Consider the following 23,227-nt stretch of genomic DNA (forward strand, 5'->3'; position numbering starts at 1 on the left):
CCAAACAACGGCCTCCCCCCTCCCCCCCCAATCTGGAGATGGATGGAAGATGTTCCTGACGAAGGAACTGATGGCAATAAGAGAGGCGATAAAAGTAAAATACAGATGATAGTAAAGGTGGCAGTGACGGAGGAGTTGGTCTGCATGCAGATGCCGATTGATGGAATGTGGAAGAAGTTGGAAGCCCCGCACATCCAGACACAGGAACTGCTTCTTCCCCGCAGCTACTAGACTCCTCAACGACTCAGCCTCGGACTGATCTGTTCCATGTAAGAACACTATTCACGACGCCCTATGCTGCTCTTGCTCATGTATTTGCCTTATTTGGCCCCTTGTTCCGCACTGTTTGTCGATGTACCATTTGTCAATGTACTCTGTCGATTATTCTTTTTTGTCTACTATGTAGGTACTGTGTACATTCCTTTGGCCGCAGAAAAATACTTTTCACTGTACTTCGGTACATGTGACAATAAATCAAATCAAGCTCAGGGGAAGATGCTCCTTGAGTTTGAGAAGGTGTCGACGGATCAGAGCGACAGGATTGTTGCTCTGGAGGCTGAAATTAAAAGGTTAGTGGCGACTCAGGGGAGCTTGAAAGGAAAAGTCGAGGACCAGGAGAATAGGTCCCAACATCAGAATATCCAGATCGTGGACCTGCCAGATGGGATCGAGGGCAGGACAGGCTATGTGGCCCAGGTGCTGGGCAACCTAGTCGGGAGGGGCAGCTTCCCGAAGCCTCCGGAGATCGACAGGGAGCACAGATCGCTCTGGCCGAAGCCAAAGCAAGGGAACAACCAAGGGCAATAATTGCAAAACTGCTTCGTAGCGGGGGGGCACATGGGGAATACAAGGACAAGAAAGGGATGGCTGTCAGATTAGCTTCAGCAGGTAGGGTGAAGGAACAAAGGGAGAACCCAGAGTGCAGGGGTGCACCTATGTGGCACACACACAGTTGGCGGCCATGTTGGGTGCCCCCTGGACAAAGAGAAATCCCAGAGTGCAGGGGTGTGTCCACCAGATCCCACAGGAAGATGGGGATGAAACCCTCCCACCAGGATTATCACCTGGAACGTTAGGGGTCTTAATGGCCCAGTGAAAAGATCCAGAGTTTTCGCCCATTTCAGAAGTTTGAAAGCCGACATAGTCTTCCTTCAAGAAATGCACCTGAGGGCGAAGGACAGATGTGGGTAAGAAAAGGCTGTGTGGGACACGTACTATTTATGTTACAGGACGAGGGCCAGGGGTTAGCTATCCTGATTAGCAAGAGGATGGTGTTTACGGTGATTAGGACAGTCACGGACCCAGGGGGGCGGTAAATCATGGTCAGCAGTGTCCTGGAAGGGGCACCATTAGTTCTGGTAAACTTGTATACTCCCAACTGGGACAACACGGACTTCATAAAGGAGACCATGGAGAAATCCCCGACATCGACTCACACAAACTGATCATGTGGGGGGGCGGGACTTTAACTGTGTACAGGGCCCATTGACAGACCGATCAAACAGCAGAATGGGGAAAGGACAGGCATGGCTAGGGAACTGGGAACATTCATGGAGCAGATGGGGGCAGTGGATCCATGGCAGTTCCTCCACCCCGGTGAGAAGGAATTCTCGTTTTTTCACCGGTGCACAAGGTATACACCTGTATCGGCTTCTTTGCAGTGGGGAAATCGGTGCTTCCAGACATAGCAAGAACAGAATACTCCGTGATAGTCATCTCCGATCACGCTCCACGTTACATGGATGTGAGGTTGGAGACGGGTCGTGCCCAATGCCCCGCATGGAGGTTAGACATGGACCTCTTAGCCAGCAAGGTGTTCTGCCAGATGCGAGTACCTCACTAACAACCAGAATGGGGAAGTCTCACCTTCCATGTTCTGGGAGGCACTGAAGGCAGTGATTAGGGGAGAGATTATAGCCTACAAGGCTCGTAGAGATAAGGAAGAGAGGGTGGCCAGGAAACAACTGATCGACATCATCCTGGAGGTTGACAGAAGGTACTCGGAGGCCCAGCCGTAGAGCTTCTGGCAGAGAGAAAAAAGCGACAAATGGACTTCAACCTGCTATCCACCAGGATGGTAGTACACCAACTCCACCAGACACGGGGGACCTTTTATGAACATGGAGAGAAGGCTAGCCGCCTGATGGCTCACCAGTTGGGAAAGCAAGCAGACACAAGGGAGTTAGCCCAGGTAAAGGATAGCAGAGGCGGACTGGTAGCCAAACCAAAAAAGGTCAATCAAGCATTTGAGGCCTTCTACCAGGGACTGTACACCTCTTGAGCCCCCTGATGGGACTTGGGGATGAAACAGTTCCTCGATGGACTGGACATGCCAATTGGGGGGGGGGGGGGGGGGGGGGGGGGGGGGGGGGGGAAAGCACCAATAGGTCTGGACGAGGTCATGGAAAGCATCAACTCCATGTAGGAAGGCACTGGGACCCGATGTGATCCCGGCGGACTTCTATAACATTTTTGTGCTGGCTCTGGCCCTGTACCTATGGGAGATGTTCGCAGGCTTGATAGCAAGGGACTCCCTGCCTCCTATGCTAACACCGACCACCATATAGCTGATACCCAAGAAAGACAAAGACCCGACGGAAAGCGGATCATATAGACTCATTTCGCTGTCCAATGTTGATGCAAAAATACTCACAAAAATCCCGACCTAGAGCTTGGAAGGCTGCGTCCCAGAAGTGGTGGCAGAGGACCAGACGGCTTTGTCAAGGGTAGACAGCTAACTGTGAACATCAGATGGCCACTGAATGTGATACAAACCCCATCTGGGGAGAGAACACCAGAGGTGATTGTTCCCCTTGGATGCAGAAAAGGCCTTCAACAGAGTCGAATGGAAGTACCTCAGATGTGCAGAAGCAGTTTGGGCTACGGATGGGGCTCACCTCGTGGATGAAATTCCTGTACAACGCCCCCAAGGCGAGTGTTCGAACCAACACCACCAGCTCTGAATAGAATACTTCCAGTTGCACAGAGGCACCAGGCAGGGATGCCCGCTGTCCCCACTCCTGGCAAAAGAACCCCTGGCGATTGCTCTGCGAGATGCAAAAGGCAGGAAGGGCATCCGAAGAGGAGGCAGAGAGCACAGAGTCTCACTCTATCTGGATGACCTGCTCCTCTACATCTCAGACCTGCAGAGCAGGTTATAGGAAATCATGAAGCTCCTGGAAGAGTTTGGAGCCTTCTGGGGCTACAAACTCAACCTGGTCAAGAGTGAGGTATTCCCGGTGAACCCAAACGGGGAAGGGACGGAGCTGGAAGGTCTATCACTCAAACTAGCCCAAAACAAGTTCTGCTAACTGGGAATCCAGATAGCCCATGATGGAAACAGATCCACAAATGGAATCTGACCAGTCTGGCGGAGGAAGTTAAAAAGGACCAACAGAGATGGGCTGCACTCCTGCTCTCTCCCTGGCAGGCAGGGTGCAAACAATCAAGATGAACGTACTGCCCAGGTTCCTCTTCCTGTTTAGATCCATACCGCTCTTCATCCCCAAAGCCAGAACTACATATGGGGAAAGAGGGCCGATGCTCTAGCTTTTGCTTCCTTAATCACACGTCGGAGAATCCTATTCGACTGGCGATCAGCAGCACCACCCACAGCTGTGGACTGGCTGGCAGACCTGTGGCAATTTCTCCACCTGGAGAAGATCAAAAACACCATCCGAGGGTCGAATGAGGGCTTCCAGAAAACGCGGGGGGGGGGGGGGGGTCACTCATCAGCCTGTTCCAAGATCTGTTTGAGGCCAATAGCGGATAGGAAATGAGGGGGGGGGAGGGGGGTGTGAACAATGAGGGTAGACAGGGACCACACAAAGATAGGATCGGGCGGGGGGCAGCAAGGGAGGAGCCCAGGGAAACATCAGGAGGGGTCTCGGGAAAAGACCGAGAAGGGGCAGGAGCTCCCCAACAGAGACATGGGGCAACAGTAACAAGTACAAAATGAAAGAAAGCCTACAGCATCGACAACGGAAGAAAGAGCCCAAGATGGAGCCCGAACAACAAAAAATGGAATTGGGGGGGCGGGGGGGAGAGAGAGAGAGAGAAGGCCGATGTAAGGGGAACATGTAAATTGTACATACAAACCGTCTTGTTCACCTATTGTATAGGTTTTAAAACTAGGTGATACAAACAATAACGGAACAAGTGTAGAAAGAGCTGGCGTTAGAGGGTGAAGAAAGGCAACGCTGATCAGCATGGAGTTGGAACGCCTGTGCGTGCAAGACACATTACAAATAATGCTGACAAGCCACATACAGAAGTGGTCATAACAGACACTTGACTTAAACACAGGTAGGAATGGGAAGTAAACATTCCTGGCTAAAATGCATTTAAGGGGGATCTGGAAGGGAAAAAAGACAGGAGGTTGGTGGGGGTGGGGTGGCAATACAAATCAAGGGCATTATTACATTTCCACAGTGGACAACATATTATAGAGGACAAGTATACTACAGTGGGAAAAGGGTGAATCGCTCTTGGTTAGAGTTAAGGAACAGCAAAGTGGTGTTTACTGCAGAACCCCAAATAGTGAGGAGGACATGGAGAAGAAAGTCTGTTGGAAAATGCCTGAGAAACACAACAGGAAAGGGGCAGCAACAATCGGATCATCAATTACCCCAACATGAGAAAGAAGGGCAAGGAGGGGTGAAGAATTTTGAAAGTGTGTACAGGAGAACTTTCTTAATCAGTGTGTTTCTCGCCCCGTGGGGAAGGATGCAGAAGAAAAGTGCTACAGATGCTGGAAATCTGAAATAAAAACTGTCAGGCGGCATCCCAGGAGAGAAAAATATAAATTTTCAGGTCGATGACCTTTCATCAGAACTGAGGGCAGAAGCAATGCAGTATGTAGTTACAGGGAAGGGGGTGAGTAAGCATCAGTGATCATAACGGAATAGAGGTTTCAGGTAATTATGGGCAAGGGCAACATAAAAAGGTGAAGATATCCAACTGGAAGAGGGTCGATTTCAGTGATTTAAAGCGGATCTGGTGCAGCTGGACTGGAAACAAAGAGCAAGCAGAGAAACACTGAATGAGCAACAGTAGGCCTTCAAGGTCAGGAATCGTGGGGCACAAGATAAGCATATTTGTGAAAAGTGGGAAAAACAAGGCATTCAAAGCTAGATGACAAAATATATAGAGGTTAAAGCAAAACAGAAAAGGAAATCAAGTGTGGGGCGGAATGGCGGCACAGTGGTTAGCACTGCTGCCTAACAGCGCCAGGGACACGGTTCAATTTCGACCTCCGGTAACTGTCTGTGTGGAGTTTACACTTTCTCCCAGTGTCTGCGTGGGTTTCCTCCAGGCGCTCTGGTTTCCTCCCACAGTCCAAAGGTGTGCAGGTTAGGTTTGATTGATTGATATTTATTGTCACATGTACCGAAGTACAGTGAAAAGTATTTTTCTGCGGCCAAGGGAACATACACAGTACATACATAGTAATGTATGCTGGGGGCAGCACGGTAGCATGGTGGTTAGCATAAATGCTTCACAGCTCCACGGTCCCAGGTTCGATTCCCGGCTGGGTCACTGTCTGTGCGGAGTCTGCACGTCCTCCCCGTGTGTGCGTGGGTTTCCTCCGGGTGCTCCGGTTTCCTCCCACAGTCCAAAGATGTGCGGGTTAGGTGGATTGGCCATGCTAAATTGCCTGTAGTGTCCCAAAAAGTAAGGTTGGGGGGGGGGGGGTTTGTTGGGTTACGGGTATAGGGTGGATACGTGGGTTTGAGTAGGGTGATCATTGCTCGGCACAACATCGAGGGCCGAAGGGCCTGTTCTGTGCTGCACTGTTCTATGTTCTATGTTCTAATCGACAGTGGTGCATCAACAAATAGTGATTGGTTAGTGCAGATTTCATATGAAGTGGAAAAGAGTTTTGGTAGGACAGGATAATGATAAGAGAGAAAAGAAAGGGGACTGGTTGAGAGAGCTCGCAGAGAGTCGCCATAATCCGGCGCCATCTTGAATCATGGATTTGCCATGATAAAATTGCCCCTTATTGTTCAAAGATGTGTAGGTTATATGGGGTTAGGAGGATAGTGTAGGAGAGTGTGCCGAGAGTACTCTTTCAGGGGGTTGGTGCAGACTTGATGGGCTGAATGGCCTCCCTCCCTCTTCAGTTTCCATACCATTTCCAAATTCCTTAAATTGCTGGCACCTCCGAAATCTGTGCCCATTTTTCCAGTAACTTCATGCTCGATTGCCTCCAATTAGGCTTCAGCCACAGTGTGAAAATGGCCCTTTATCAAGCTCACAAATAGAATCTGATGTGACTGTGACTATGTTAAACTATTACTCCTCATCTTTCTCGACTTGCCTGCAGCTGATGGTAGACTTCATCACACGATCCTCCTCCAATGCCTCTTGTACACTGTTCAACAGGATGGGGTTCTATGGTTGGCACAAAATATGGTCGCAAACCAGGCAGCGAACAGAGCGTGCAGGGGAAATTGAGAAAGGATATATGGGCAAGAGGAAGGTATGAGGAAAGATTTGCAGCTAGCATAAGAGAACCAAAAAAAATCCCTTTGTGAAAGCAACAATAGGATAATTAATCATACGGTGGGGTCATATTTGAGACATAAAAAGGAAACATTCTTATGGAAGGAGATGGCTTGGCTGAGGTACTTTTTAAAAAATGACACTGATGACTAATGTTGAGGTAGGGCAGAGGAGAGGAGAGGGATTGGATCAGTTACAAATAGACATGAAGGAGGTGCTAAATAGATTGCATCACTTAAAGTTACCAAGTTACATAGCTCCAATGCTTTGCATTCTAGGTTGCTGTTGGAAGCTGGGTCTGAAGCTCCGGCCACCATCTTTCAATCCTCCTTGGTTATGGAAGCCATGACAGAGGAATGGAGGATTGTAAATGTTACATCCCTGCTCAACAAAGGGGAGGGCGATAAATCTGGGAGCTACTGGCCAATCAATCTAACACCAGCGATGGAAAAATCCACAGAGACAAGGACAAAATTAATTCTTACTTGGCAAGACACGAGTTAATAATGGACGCTCAGCATGGATCTGTTCAAGGTAAATCATGTCTAACTAAACTGATCGAGTTCTCTGAAGAAGTAACAAAAGGGGGGGGGGAAGATACTAGATGTATATATGGACTTTCAAAAGGTAAAGTAAAACATAACAGACTTATCTGGAAAATAGAAGACCACGGCATTAAAGTGACAGTGGTAACTGGAGTACATAACTAACTACAGGATAGGGGAGATGGATGTTTTCCTGGCTGGAGAAATGTGCAGCTAGTGCGAGGATCATTGCTTTCCATTTATATGTAAAAACAGATCTACTAGGTTATGGAACACGATTTTTAACTTTACAAATGTCAGCAAAGCAATTGCTACAAAACTGAAGTTGGCTTTCCTATCAGACCTAATAGGGCTCGAAGGTTAACCTGCATTTTACAATGGTCAAAAACATGCATGTTACAATGGTCACAAACATGCATTTTACAATGGTCACAAATGTGCATTTTACAATGGCCACAAACGTGCATTTTACAATGGCCACAAACGTGCATTTTACAATGGCCACAAACATGCATTTTACAATGGCCACAAACATGCATTTTACAATGGCCACAAACGTGCATTTTACAATGGCCACAAACATGCATTTTACAATGGCCACAAACATGCATTTTACAATGGCCACAAACATGCATTTTACAATGGCCACAAACATGCATTTTACAATGGCCACAAACATGCATTTTACAATGGCCACAAACATGCATTTTACAATGGCCACAAACGTGCATTTTACAATGGCCACAAACATGCATTTTACAATGGCCACAAACATGCATTTTACAATGGCCAATATGTTCCTATCCATCTATGCAATTCTGCAAGTACTGCACAACTTGTTAAATAATGGCTGAATCCTCCACCTAACTTCTGCAATGTAATACACACGACTAAAATTTGTTCAGCGCAAGAATCCCAACATATAGTACATATTTAGCAGAGTGAGACGTTCAGCTTTTCACCATACCTGTCCAGCAGTATCATAGAGACCAAGCAAATGTTGCTTTCCTCCAACGGTGATGGTTACTGCAAGGTAAAATAATTAAATTAATTGCTACTCACAGGATTATCTCCCTATGTATTATCAACCATGGGTTGAGACATTAAAATATAAATAGTAAACATGTGAAATTATTAGTTTTTAAGCTGGGGAATGCGTATTAAATGGGCTTAGCCATTACCATAAATGATGATGACACTGGATTACTTCAAAAGCGCATGAGATAAAGACACTTTTCCACTTATATTTTCTACTTTCTTGAAAATAAATACAGACATATCTTTAGAAATAAGGTTAAATGTTGAAGTATAGGCTGACAATAGTTGCTATAAATAGTATTATAAAATTTACACGTTCCACATTTATAATTTATACTTGGATTGGATTTGTTTATTGTCATGTGTACCGAGGTACAGTAAAAAGTATTTTTCTGCATGCAGCTCTCAAACAGATCATTTAGTACATGAAAAGAAAATATGTAATAGGGCAACACAAGGTACACAATGTAAATACATAGGCACTGGCATCGGGTGAAGCATACAGGAGCGTAGTATTAATCACATCAGTCAATAAGAGGGTTGTTTAGGAGTATGGTAACAGCGGGGAAGAAGTTGTTTTTGGAATTAAGTTTTCGTTCAAACTGTCAGAAAACCTACAAAATTACCACTACTCCACATGTCAAACTCGATTTGCCAGACAGGTGACACCTATTATATATGTGGTCCATACAGAACTCTTTAGCCAGCAGAAATGAGACTTCAAATTAAATATGGGCTCAAGTGGTCTCTTACACAAAGATAGAATAACAAGTGGGCTAAACCATGATACTGTCTAATCTACAGAATTTGACAGCATCTGACAAAATGCAGGATAATTTAAGAATGTAGCAAAAGAATATCCAGTGCTGTATGACAGTTTTAGTAGGTGCACACAGAGAGTGATGGCGAATAAATCTACAACACAACATTCACAACTGAGAGCTTGCCAGCATAATCATTTAAAACATTTTGCTTCAAGGTTTGTGCAGAATAAGGTCACTATGTTTATCTTCCCTCCTAGACTTTTTTCTCCTGAAGGAGTACAGTTCTATTGGCACTCGACAGCTCCTCATTCTCATGGCCATTATTCTCAAATGAGCTATAGCCTAGGAGGAATAAGAGAGTAATCTCCAAAACAGCATTGATAACGTTAGTGTGATTAAAACTGAGGAACGAAAGATTGCAATGGACAGTCATCAAAACTAGTAAAGGAGAAAAGCAAGTAATAGAAATTAGACACACACATCATCCTAAATATTGAAAGAGAAAATGCTTGAAAATCTCAGCAAATCTGGCAGCATCTGTAGGGAGAGAAAAGAGCTAACGTTTCGAGTCCGATGACTCTTTGTCAAAGCTTGACAAAGAACTTTGACAAAGAGTCATCGGACTCGAAACGTTAGCTCTTTTCGTGGCCGGTAACTGCCGAGAGATTCCGCTCCCAGAAACTACCCAGCTCCCCACGCCTTGTGAGACGTCATGATGTGAAGCCCACCCTTGTGGGCAAGAACTGTTTTTAGCAAATCTGCACATTAGTGCAAGACAGCTAGTTTCACTCTAATATGCACTTCCCCGAGGTAACCAAGACATTTGGATCTATCCACTTTGCGTTGGAGATCTCGGGCAAGTGCTGTTTAGTACTGGTCCAGACAAACAGGGACCAGACGGTAAGGCGCTCATGGAAGTCTCCCAGGGAATCGGAGGCCCCCAGGTGCTTGTCGTCTGGCACTGTCAAGGTGCCCAGGTGGCATTGCCAAGCTGGCGTTTTTTGCACGATGTCGATTGGACCCATGGCGCCCTGTGCACGTGAGGTGGTGTTTGGGAGGCGGATTCAATGGTCACGTCCAGGGGTCAAGAGATCTGGCCGCCATTTAAAAATGGCGAGCGGGGCTCCTCAACGCAGGAAACAGACTAATTGTGGCTTTGGCCACGCATTCCCTGTTGAGGCCCAAGATCTAACTGGTGTCACGCAAGAAAGCATACTCTTCCCGGCGCTGCAAGCACTGTGAAACGTACAGCTAAACGCACTGGCTATAGGACATAGTTCCCATTTGATTTGCTCACACCCAATGTCTGTTCAACTATCATGATATAAAGTTTTATAAATCTCATTCTCTCCAAACTTTCAATGAAACACAAGCTGCAGAAATATAGGTCTTATGGAGTTTTTCTTAAAACCTCTGTTGGACTGCTTTGATTGACAGGCCATCTGCTGCAGGTTAGAAAAGAAAATAGTAGCATCTGGTCATGCAGTTTCAATAGATTTTTTGTTGACATTTGCCCAAGGGTTATTATTGTGTGATTATGAATGCTGGTTAAGGTTCCTTAGGTTGGAAAAAATTAAGTTCGCGTTGAGGGGTCGGTGGAAGGGTTTGCCCGGAGATGGAGACCATTTATTGGTTTCTTCCGGGACAGCTTAGTCAGCAGGGAGTAGGGGGAAGGTTTGGGGGATAATAAGAAAAGGTGGAGGCAGAGAGGCTGAGGGGACATGGTAGGGATGGCGCGTTGCGGTTGTTGGTTACTGATTTAGTTATGATGTGATCTCTTGTTTGTTATCTTTTTGATCTTAGTTGTGGCTGTGTTTGATGCTTATTAATAAATGCCTTAATAAAAATGTTAAAAAATGAATGCTGGCTGGCTTTTAAAAGCTATAATTATCTCAGTAGGGGTTTCAGTTCAGTTTGATTGATGGTTTAAAACAGTTATTAAAGGTCTTTGCTGTGGGCCTTAATAAAAGTTTATTTGTTTGATAAGAGATTAACCACGTCAGCACATTAAAAAACTTTGAATAGGTTTCGTGAATAGGGGTTTTTTCATGACTAAGTGTGAGTGATTGAAAGATGTATTAGATTAGAGGTTTGTTTCATCTCCACATAGCTCCTGAGGTCTGTCCATGGTAGATACTCGCATGTGGGTAGGGGCATGAGCTGGTAGAGAGTGTATGAGGGGTCATGGGTGGAGGCTGACGGGGTGTAAGAGATGAGGGCTAGAGGGTCTAGAAACTTCTGAGGCAACTGGGGTGAAGTCCCAGGAACTGAGTCAGGCCTTCTAAGCAGTGCGCCTCAGCACTCCCCCCGCCGCCACCCAAACAGGGTCACATCACACTCAAGTATCCAGGATTGCCAGGCCTGATCCCATACCGCATACATGTGCCATTTGTCATAATATGCACTCATGCACATAATGAGGTAAAGGCAGGCAGTGACAGACACCCAGGTTAGCCAATCAACACACAGGACAGAACACAACCAATCACCAGACAGAACACTAGAGGGGGGCTTCCTACTATAAAACACACGAGGCATCAGCACTCCGCCTCTTTCCACTGGTGACAACTGGAGTGACAGTCAGGGTGTATATATCATTTAGCACCTTCTACACATGGCTCTGAGATAGTCTGGTCTAGTTAGTTAGCACACTTAGAGTAGTAGCGTGTCAACCCACAGCAAGCTGGGTGCATTGTTACAGAAGTTCAATAAATCGTATTGAACCAACGTCTAAGTTTGGTGTCTGCTTTCCAGTCTAACTGCATCCAGTTGCAGTCCGTGTTACCCCAGGGTGAATAACACAACACCATTCTCCCCACCCCAACACGTGAGAATCGCGTGAGAATTCCGGAGGAGGGAAAGCTCCCAACTTTTTCCTACCTCAGCAATGAAAATTCAGCCCATATTTTCACTTACAGTGATTGCAGTGCTAACACATCCACTCTTGCCCACCCTTGTCAGTTCCCACTCAGTATGCAGCTCCTCAGTACGGCACAGTACCATTGGAAGCATAACAAAGTTAATCTAAACCTGTGTAAGTCCGGTACAAAGTAAATAAACCTCTTTCAAAGCTGCAACAGGTCTTAGCATACGAATAACCTTGACAAACTGTTAAACTTTAATCCTTGCAATTTATGATGCCAGTATAGTAGCTATAATGAATTGGATATCATGACTTTCTTCCTATAATATTGTAAAGTATGCTGTAATCTATTTTGCCCTGAATTCTGTAGAGGCCCAGTCGAATTAGTTGCAAATTTGCATCCAGCTCCACTCAAAATTGGTTTCTTTGTTGGCAAGCTCTGTGCTTATACACCGATTATATCAAAGATTCTACAAATAGCATATTCTATTTACACAGAAGTAGTAAACAGCACACAGAAATTACACTTGTTATTTAGTTAAAAGAAAACAGGAATTTAGAACACAGCAACTTCTTAAAGAATAGCCTCCAGTTAGGCTATCTATGGAGCAGGCATGTCATGTGAGACTCTACAGATTCTAGCCAGCTCGCTTGCTTATGCTTTGAGCCAAATTCGTTTTTTTAAAAGAAGAGACTGTCAGTATTTCTGTTTGCAGTGCCAGATGTCTTCTATTAGCTAACAAGGTCAATGAAACCACAAACACGAGGGCAGCACGATGAATAACCTATAATAAGTTATTATATAATGCGGACTTTTGTATTTTGAATTGTCAATAGGTTGTCGTGAACACCAATTTACAGGAAAATCAAAATCACCCTTTTCTTTGCTGATTTATTACCTCCAATTGTTTATCAGTAAACTGAAGCCAGCAATATATAGTTAGTGGTGAATCTGGACTAACGCACTAACATTTAGCGATTGCAATCAAATGCTGTATCCAGCAAAATATATATTTCAACTATATTTCCTTTTTTTTTTTAAAAAGTGGGAAGCTTAAAAACTCACTTATGCTTGTGATTTGAATAATAATTTGGTAACTGTGCTACATATATATATATATATGTAATTCTGATGCCTTCAGAGGGGCAGGAGGTGGAGGAAATGGTGGCGATGGACGCGGAGAAGGCATTTGATTGTGTGGAGTGGGAGTACCTGGTGGAGGTGATGGGGCGGTTCAGTTTTGGGCAGGGGTTTGTAGATTGGGTCCAGTTGCTGTAAAAGGCGGCGGTTGCGAATGCGCAAACGAACTGACTGAGCTCGAGGTACTTCAGGCTGCGTGGGGAGATGAGGCAGGGGTGCCTGCTTTCCTCTTGCTCTTCGCTTTGTCCATAGAGCCGCTGGCAACGGCACTTAGGGCTGGAGAGGAATTGAGGGTGGGAGGGGGGGGGGGGGGGGGGGGGGCACCAAGCACAGGGTCTCGCGGTATGCAGACAACCTGCTGCTGCACATTTCAGACCTGTTGGGCAGTATTGGAGGCAACATGAGGATTTTAGAAGAATTTGGCCGGCTTTGGGGATTATTGTTGAATACGGGGAACAGCGAGGTGTTCAGATTGAGACTAGAGGGCAGGAGAGGAGGTTAGGGGAGTTGCTGTTCAGGGTGGTGGGGGCAAGCTTTAGATACTTGGATATCCACGTGATGGGGGGCTGGGGGCAGCTGCACGAGTTACACCTGGCTCGGATGGTGGAGCAGATGAAAGCAGATTTCAAGAGGTGGGATGTGCTGCCGCTGTCAGGGTGGGTGCAGACAGTTAAAATGAGTGTGCTGCCAAGGCTTCTGTTTGTGTTCCAGAACCTCCCAATCTTCATCCAAATCATTTTTTAAAGAAGGTCAATGCGCTGATCTCTGGGTTTGTGTGGGCGAGGAAGACTCCACAGGTGAGGGGGGCATTACTACTGGCCGGCAAATATCGCTATGGTTAGGAAATGGGTCGTGGGGAGGGATCGACGTGGGGTCAGATGGAGGTGACATCGTGTAGGGGAACATGTTTGAGGGCTTTGTTGTCAGCGACTCTGCCATTCGTGCCGGCCAGGTACTCTGTGAGCCCAATGGCGGTGTCGGCCCCAAGGGTATGGTGCAGTGAAGGCAGCATTTGGGACTGGAGGGTGCCTCGGTGTGGGCACCGATCTGCGACAACCATGGGTTTTCGCCCCCGGGGTGGGGGGGGCTGGATGAGAGGGTTTGGGGGTGGCAACAGGCAGGGTTTGAGCAGTTTGGCGATCTGTTCATTGCGGGCAAATTTGCGAAGTTGGAGGACCTGGAGTAAGAGTACGAGTTGCCCAGGGGGAACGGTTTTAGATACCAGCAGGCCCGAGACTTTGTAAGGAGAGAGGTGCCGTCCTCTCCTGGGCTGCCGCCCCTGGGGTTGGAAGGCAAAGTGCCATTGCGGGATGAGATAGGGGAGGGGAATGTGTCCGATGTCTATAAGGAGTGATGGATTGGGAGGGAGCCCTGCTGTGGTGGGCGCTGAGATGTGAGGAGGGTGAATGCATCCTCATGTGTGTGAGGCTATGCTTCATTCAGTTTAAAGTGATACATAGGGCGCATATGATGGTAGCAAGGATGAGGAGGTTCTTTGAAGGGGTAGAGGGTAGGTGCGGGCGATGTGCGGGGATACATAGAACATAGAACAGTACAGCACAGAACAGGCCCTTCGGCCCTCAATGTTGTGCCGAGCAATAATCACCCTACTCAAACCCACATATCCACCCTATACCCGTAACCCAACAACCCCCCCCCCCCTAACCTTACTTTTTTATTAGGACACTACGGGCAATTTAGCATGGCCAATCCACCTAACCCGCACATCTTTGGACTGTGGGAGGAAACCGGAGCACCCGGAGGAAACCCACGCACACAGGGGGAGGACGTGCAGACTCCACACAGACAGTGACCCAGCCGGGAATCGAACCTGGGACCCTGGAGCTGTGAAGCATTTATGCTAACCACCATGCTACCCTGCTGCCCATACCGCCAATCATGTCCACATGTTCTGGGGGTGTCCAAGGTTGAAGTGGTTCTGGTAGTGGTTGGCAGACGTGATGTCCAAGGTGCTGGGGTGGAGGTGTTCCCGAGTCCAGAGGTGGTTATATTTGGGGTGTCGGAAGACCCAGGAGTTCAGGGGTGAGAAAGGCCAATGTTTTGGCCTTTGCCTCCCAGATAGCCCGGAGATGGATTTTGCTTGACAGGCGGGACTTGGAGTCACTGAAAGCGGGTATGTGGGTGAGCGACTCGGCAGTATTCCTGAGGCTGGAAAAGGTCAAGTTCATCTGAAGGGGATTGGTGGATGGGTTCACCCGGAGGTGGAAGTGAGAACTTCCAGACATCTACTGGGACCTTCACATGACGGTGCTCCAGATTGACAAGAATCAAAAGCTTGCCAACTTCAGTAGTCTCAATAGAGACCCTATCTGTTGTCCTGTCTCTATGTGTGTGTGCACACACACTGGGGTATTTTAAAAATGGGATCGATACTTCCAGAATACAATTGTACGTGTACCAATTCTTGCAACTCGTTTTACAAACGTTTTGTTTTATAATATCATTCGGAATTTATTGAAAAGTCTTGTTTATTCTGGGTCAAACATCAGCGAAGATAAGTAATTGGTCGCTTTGGTGAGGGATTGAAACTTTCAAACTAGTGGTGGAGTAGTGGGGCTAGATCAACTACACACTCCTCCCATCGCAATCATAACAATAGTCATTGCCTGACACTTGAAGAGGTGTGCTTGTTTGTCCCTCCCTTATTGTTGTAGGGGAGCAGCACAGTAGCACAAGTGGATAGCACTGTGGCTTCACAACGCCAGAGTCCCAGGTTCGATTCCCCGCTGGGGCACTGTCTGTGTGGAGTCTACACGTTCTCCCAGTGTCTGCATGGGTTTCCTCCGGGTGCTCAGGTTTCCTCCCACAGTCCAAAGGCGTGCAGGTTAGGTGGATTGGCCATGATAAATTGCCTGTAGTGACCAAAAAGGTTAGGAGGGGTTATTGGTTTACGGGGATAAGGTGGAAGTGAGGACTTAATGTGGGTCCGTGCAGACTAGATGGGCCAAATGGCCTCCTTCTGCACTGTATGTTCTATGTTGTCTAGGTCTTGCTGCATGAAGCCATTTTCTCCATTATCTGAGGAGTTGTTAATGCAAGTAAATACTGTACAATCATAAGCAAACATTGCCGCATATGATCTATTGATGGAGACAAAACCATTGATAAAGCAGCTGAAGACGGTCAGGCTGTGGATACTGCCCTAAGGACCTCCTGCAGTGATGTCCGATACAATTGGTCCCCAAAAACCACAAACAGCTTCCTTTGCGCTAAGCATGGCTCCAGTCAGTCGAGTGTTTTCCCGCGATTCACAATGGCTTCAATGTTATTAGAATTCCTTGACACGGCACTCAGTCAAATGCTGCCTTGATAACAAGGGTGGTTACTCTCACTTCACCTCAGGAATTCAGCTCTTTTTTTCCATATTTGGGCTAATGCTGTGATGTGGTCTGAGCAGAATGCTCCTGGGAGGACCCAAACTGAACAATGCCAAGCACGTTATTGCTTAGTAAGTGCTGCTTGATAGCACTGCTGATAACATCTTTTTATGATGATTGCGAGAAGGGTGGGAGTTGTCCAGTTTGGATTTGTCCTGCTTTTTGTGGCCAGGACGTGTCTGGGCAATCTTCCACTTTGTTAGGTAAATGCCAGGGTTGCATCTGTACTGGAACAGCTTGATAGGAGGCACAAATAGTTCTGGAACACAGGCCCAGCACCGCACCCCCCCCCCCCCCCCCCCCCCCCACCCCCCAAGTACAATATGCAGGATCCTCCCAGGGCCCTGGCCTTTGTTGTATCCAGTGTGTTCAGCCTTTTCTTGATATTATGTGGTGTGAATCCACTTGACTGATAACAGGCATTTGAGAAGCTGGGGACCTCAGGAGGACAAGATGGATTATCCACTTAGTGCTTCTGACTGAAGATAGTTTGCAAATGTTTCTGCCTTTTGTTTTGCATTGGTTTGCTGGGCTCCACCATCATTATGGATCATGAAACAGCCTCCTCCTCCGTCCGATTGCTTGTTTAATTGTCCATCATCATTCACGAGTGGATGCAGCAGACTTGCAAAGCTTTTGTCTAATCCATTGTTTTTGGGATTGCATTCACGTCATTTTGATTTGTGCCCCGGTTTTGCTCCTGACTGCTCTGCTCACAGTAGCAGGGTTGGTCCCCTGGCTGGGTTGTAATAGTCAAGTGAAATATCTTCTGAGCCATGAGATTGCACATTATGGTGAAACACAATTGTGCTGCCAGCCCAGTGCTTCAAGGATGCCCAATTTTGATTTGCTAGATCTGTTCTGAATCAATCCTTTTAGGAAATGCCGGCATTGGACTGGGGTGAGCACAGTAAGAATGGCATTCACCCGAGGAAGGAGCAGTGCTCCGAAAGCTTGTGATTCGAAACAAACCTGTTGGACTTTAACCTGGTTTTACATAGAATTTACAGTGCAGAAGGAGGCCGTTCGGCCCATCGAGTCTGCACCGGCTCTTGGAAAGAGCACCCTACCCCCTACCCAAGGTCAACACCTCCACTCTATCCCCATAACTCAGTAACCCCACCCAACACTAAGGGCAATTTTGGACACTAAGGGCAATTTATCATGGCCAATCCACCTAACCTGCACATCTTTGGACTGTGGGAGGAAACCGGAGTGCCCGGAGGAAACCCACGCACACACGGGAAGGATGTGCAGACTCCGCACAGATAGTGACCCAAGCCGGAAGAGTTCTTACAATCCTTTTTAGCACAGTGCTAGTACCACACAAATTACTGGAGGCTGATCTCAGCATGTCGACAAGGCTGTGTCCACAACAGCTGGTTAAATCAGTGCTACCCAGCCACTCTTAGTGATGGTCACCAAGGTCTTTTACCTTTTGTGTATTGTGCCCGTTCTACCCTCAGTGCTTTTTAAATTTGGAAACATTTTAATTAAAATTTTTGAACAGTTTTAATAAAACCTACAAAAACACAGAATAGCAATTAAACAGTAAGAGTCTCTCCCCCCCCACACCTTACAGCAGTAAAACTGAGTTACTAAGTCTCCCCCCCCCCCCCCCCCCACCCACCCCCTCCCCCAAACAGCGAACAGTGACCATGTCTTTAAAGTACAATATAAATAGCCGCCACCTGCGGTAAAACCTTTCCCCTGACCCTTTCACCGTAAACATAGCCTCCTCGAGATGTAAAAACTCCATCAAGTCACCCAGCCGCATCGAGGCGTTTGACCATGTAATCGACCCCCAGCCGATGAGGATTCCCCTCCAAGGCCAGGACCTCTGCTTCTGTCCAGAGTCCCGGCACAACCAAAACCCCAAAAATCACCACCAGTGAGCAAGGCCCCAACCCGATGTTCAGTCTCAAAAAAGCACCTCCAGAAATCCACCAGCTTTGAGCACGACCAGAATATGTGCGCATGATGTTCTGGGCCCCCACCAGACACCGAGCGTATCTATCATCCACCCCTTCAAAAAATCAGTTCATTCTAGCCCTCGCAAGGTATGCTCGGAACATCACTTAGCTGGATGAGACTTGGCCTCGCACAGGTCAAAGGTCAAGTTCACCCTCCTCAGCGCTTCTCCGTCTACTTTGCCTTCACACCCTCAGCCCGTCTTCTCTCCCATCATCCACTGGCATACACCCGTTGTGCTGGCAACCTCCGAACCAGAGCAGATTGTCTAGAGCAAAGTTTAGTTCATAAGACACAGGAGCAGAATAGGCCATTTGGCCCATCGAATCTGCTCCATCATTCAATCGTAGCTGATCTCAAATTGGCTTTAACTCCACCATCCTGCCCATTCTCCATAAAACTTCAATCATTACCAATTAAAAATCTGTCTAACTCCTCCTTAAATTTACTCACTGTCCCAGCATCCACCACCCTCTGGGGTAATGAATTCCACAGATTCACAACCCTTTGGGAGAAGCAGTTTCTCCTCAACTCTGTTTAACTTATCCCAAGGCTATGACCTCTCGCTCTAGAATGCTCCACAAGACGAAGCAACCACTGCACGTCGACTTTATCAAGACAGAAGGCTGCTTCTTTGGAAAGGCTGGAAAGTACTTTTTCACCCAGCGGCGCACATGGATATACCTGAACCCAGCAGTATCTGTGAGCCCATATTTTTCTTTCAGTTCCCATAAACTAGCAAACCGACCTTCTAAAAATAAGTCTCACACTTTCTCAAACCTTTATCCTTCCATTTCCTAAATTTCACATCCGACCCAGCAGGTTCAAGTAACTGATTTGGACAAATAGGGGGTCAGCCTATTTGCGTCCTAAAGTGGTCCTAAAGTTAAAACGATGGCAAGGTTGCCTCCAGATGTTTAATGTGGCTACTACTACCCAGTAGGACGAGTGTTTCTTTGGTATCACCGGTAAAGGAGTTGATACCAGCGCCGTTAGGCTTGCTCCCCTCATAGTCTCTGCTTCCACCTCAACCCAAAGCTCATCCGAATCTCCAACCACTAACACCTTTTCAGAACTAACAGCCCAATAATAGTGTTGAACATTTGGCAAGGCTGAACCCCTTAATCGTCTCTCTCTCTGGAGCAACGTCCTCCTGATCATTGGGCTCTTTACTGCCCAAATAAACCCAGTCACCAGGTGGTCAATCTCTGAAAAAAAAAACCTTGGGTAAGAATGGCGGAAGGCACTGAAATAAGAATTAAATCTCGGCAAGATGTTCATTTTAACTGATTGTACTTGACCTGCCAGGAACTCAGTGCTTCTATGTGTACAACATGGAGGTGTCCTGATTCATCACAGAGAGCAAGGGAGATGGTAATTAGCAAGAGGTTTCTGTGCCCATTTTGACCCAAAGTCGTGAGACTTCATGGGGTCCAGAGTCAATGCTGAGGGATCCCAGGCCAACCTCCTCCTGACTGTATACTCATCGTGCCACCACCTCTGGTGGTCTACCCTGCCGATAGGGACAGGGCATAATCAGGGATAGTGGAGTCTAGGTAAGGAAAAAGGTACTTTTACCATAGTCCCAGATAACCATAGGTTGCTTTCCGCCTCTGAGGGGGAGAACTGACTGATGGCGTTTTAACCAGAGAATCATTGCACCTCAGGCAAGGTGCAAGGTTGAGAAGGCGGGGCCTTCATGAATAACCTCAGTCGGTACAGGAATTGAACCCGCGCTGCTGGCTTTGCTTTGCACAAACCACCTGTCTAGCCAACTGAGCTAAACCAGCCTTTGTCCTTCCAGAGCTCATAGAATGTCAACAGTGAGGGTGGCACGTTGCCGCAGTGGTTAGCACTGCTGCCTCACGGCACTGAGGACCCGGGTTCGATCCCGGCCCCGGGTCGCTGACCTTGTAGAGTTTGCATATTCTCCGCATGTCTGCGTGGGTCTCCCCTCACAATCCAAAGATGTGCAGAGTAAGTGGACTGGCAACGCTTGCTAAATTGCCCCTCAATTGTAAAAAAATAATTGGGTACTCTTTAAATTTAAAAAAATAGAATCCCTACTGTGCAGAAGGAGATCATTCCAGCTCCTCGAGTCAGCACCGAACCTCCGATAAAGTACCCTACCTCCCCTGCCCTATTCCTGTGACCCCACTTAACCTGCACCTCTTAGGGCACTAAGGGGAAATTTAGCATGGTCAACCCACCTAAACTGCACATCTTTGGGCCATCTAGATGATGGTGGTCATGGATTTGGAACATGCTGCCTAAGGAGCCTTAGTGGGTTCTCGCAGTGCATCTTATAGATGCCACTGTGCGCTGGTAGTGGAGGGAGTAAATGTCTGTGAATGTTATTGAAATAAATCATATGTGGAGGTGATAAAGATATCAATGAGGACGGCACGGTAGCACAGTGGTTAGCACTGTTGTTTCACAGCGCCAGTTTCCCAGGTTCGATTCCCGGCTTGGGTCACTGTCTATGCGGAGTCTGCACATTCTCCCTGTGTGTGCATGGGTTTTCTCCGGGTGCTCCGGTTTCCTCCCACAAGTCCCGAACGACGTGCTGCTAGGTAATTTGAACAATTTGAATTCTACCTCTGTGTACCCGAACAGGCGCCGGAATTTGGCGACTGGGGGCTTTACACAGTAACTTCATTGCAGTGTTAATGTAAGCCTATTTGTGACAATAAAGATTATTGTAAAAATTATGAGAATTCAATCGCAAATGACCGAGTCTGAGGGGAAATGCATTTGATGTTGGTGGGTTGTCTTCCTGACGAAAAGGAAATGAGGTTGGAGATCCAGCTCAGCCCAAGACAGTGATAAGGGAGGTGACCATGAGCTTTCAATGAGGGTAGGTGGTTTGTGATCTGTGCTGGGAATGATGCCTTTGATCTTCGAAATTGAGGAAGGTGCTTGAAAGAATAGGGTGTCAACACCATGCACGTGGAAGCTAACTGGAGATTTAGATAATGGCATCGAGGGCAACATATAAATTGAAGGAGTGGATCTTTGGATGACACACGCGGTGATGGGAGAAAACTCCCGTTTTGGGTTTTATTTGAAAAAAAAAGCTGCAGTCATTGTTAAAAAGGAGGAATCCAGAGGCAAATAAACTATTTGCAAGAAAAGATGTTAGGAGAATTACTTATCTGCAGAAACATGGCATTGGTGTTGAAAATGGAATCCATAATAAACTTTAAAGCTACATTAAAAAATTCTTTCATGGGACGTAGGCGTTCCAAGCAAGGCCAGTGTTTGTTGCCCATCACTAATTACCCTTGAATGGAAAAGGTCACAATTACTGAAACTAGCTTTAGTTTTTACAACAGTAATTCAATTTACATTCCGCCAGCTAGTGTGGTGGGATTTGAACCCATGTCTCCAGGGTCCCGGGATTACACGTTCAGCGACATTACCACTGCACCACTGTCGCTTCATGCATGGATAAATAAAGGACAACTTTAGTGAATGGGTGAAGGGAGCGAGACTGAATGAACAGTGCTGCTCTTATGTTACTGAGTAGCATAAATTGTCCCATTTATAGTACTGCCAAATTTACTATTCTACAGCCAACTTGGATACTTTAGGAGAATTAGGTCAAATCATTAACATTTTCAATGCCAGGAAAGAGGGATGGTATTAATAATTTACAGAAATTAATAGCAACATCTGCAAAGAACTGAAAAACAGAATACCTGTTTGTAATTTTGTAGCTCAAGTTCGCACCAGTTTGATTGGTCAGCAGTCAGCACTGAACAAAATAATATATCGGACCGCATTTTGAGCTGCCCCATATAGGGTGAACTACATTTCACTGGAAATGGAACGACGACAGAACAAACAGGATAAGTCATCCCAATTGTAAGGAACGATTATAAAACAGGCTCAGAATTACAGAGCGCACTTTCAGGAAGTGCAGCCGAGGCCAATTCAAGGGTGTTGCGAGTGCTAATTTATGACAAATTTCCTTACAGCATTCATCATCCACTGGGCACATTTTGAAGAGTGTGCTGAATGCTTGGCAAAACTGCTACAATCCCTATAGAGACCGGTACCTTTTAAAAAGGCATTTAAATTCCCAGTGATCAACTTAAAAGAATTGTGCGGTAAGATTTCAAGTTTCAAGACTTATCAAAGAAACTAAAAGCAACAACAACAAAATATTCCCTCAGTGGCGACTAGTACTCCAAACTACAGGAAGTAGAACCCTCATTAATGTCTCAACATCCCACCATGGCAGGTGGGGAAATTTGATTTCAATAAAAATCTGGAAACAAAAGTCTAACGGTGACCATGAAACCATTGTGGATTGTTGGAAAAGCCCATCTGGTTCACTAATATCCTTTAAGGAAGGATATTTGCCATCCTTACCTGGCCTGGCCCACATGCGATTCCAGAACGCAATGTGGTTGACTCTTAGTGACCTTTGAAATCGCCTAATGGGCCATTCAGTTCAAGGGCAGTTAGGGAATGGCCAATAAATACTATCGCAGCCAGCAAAACACCGATCCCATGATTGGATAAAACAAAAGACCGAGAACCCCATAAAACAGAGAATGTTCTTCCATCCTTCAACATCCCCATCCATGCCCACCTGTGCAGTGATTCCTCGCACCCTCCATGCCAACCAATACCGCTGTACCTATCTCCATGGACCTTTATAGCCCCTATGTCCACTTAGTGCCAACTCATCCCAACCCATACCCCCCCCCCCCCCCCCCCCCCATCCATCATCCTCTGCCCTTACACCTACCATGTATAGTTTTGGGGAGTTTTGAAGTATAGAACACTAAAATATCTAAGTTCCAAATTAATGATTTCCAACATTTGAGGTCTTCAGTTATGCCTGAGCTAACAAGGTAGGAATAAGTAGTATTTATGAAACAAGTAGAATTTATTAAGCAAGATGTTATATACTCAACAAAAAGCAGCGAAGACAACACGGAAGATTAAAGGCTCTAGGTTTCTTCAGATGTTGCAAGCACAGGCGATTC

General features: G+C 46.5%; 1 protein-coding gene across 1 annotated transcript in view; it reads right to left on the minus strand.

Annotated features, from left to right (window-relative positions):
• Positions 1-23,227, minus strand: part of rhoj (ras homolog family member J) — a 64,325-nt gene that overhangs the window by 20,366 nt on the left and 20,732 nt on the right. Inside the window, exon 2 of the mRNA XM_038775343.1 lies at positions 8,020-8,078. Coding sequence (XP_038631271.1) covers positions 8,020-8,078 — 59 coding nt within the window. The remainder of the gene's footprint in view (positions 1-8,019; positions 8,079-23,227) is intronic.

The sequence above is a fragment of the Scyliorhinus canicula genome, chromosome 2 (assembly GCF_902713615.1).
Source record: "Scyliorhinus canicula chromosome 2, sScyCan1.1, whole genome shotgun sequence".
NCBI lineage: Eukaryota > Metazoa > Chordata > Chondrichthyes > Carcharhiniformes > Scyliorhinidae > Scyliorhinus > Scyliorhinus canicula.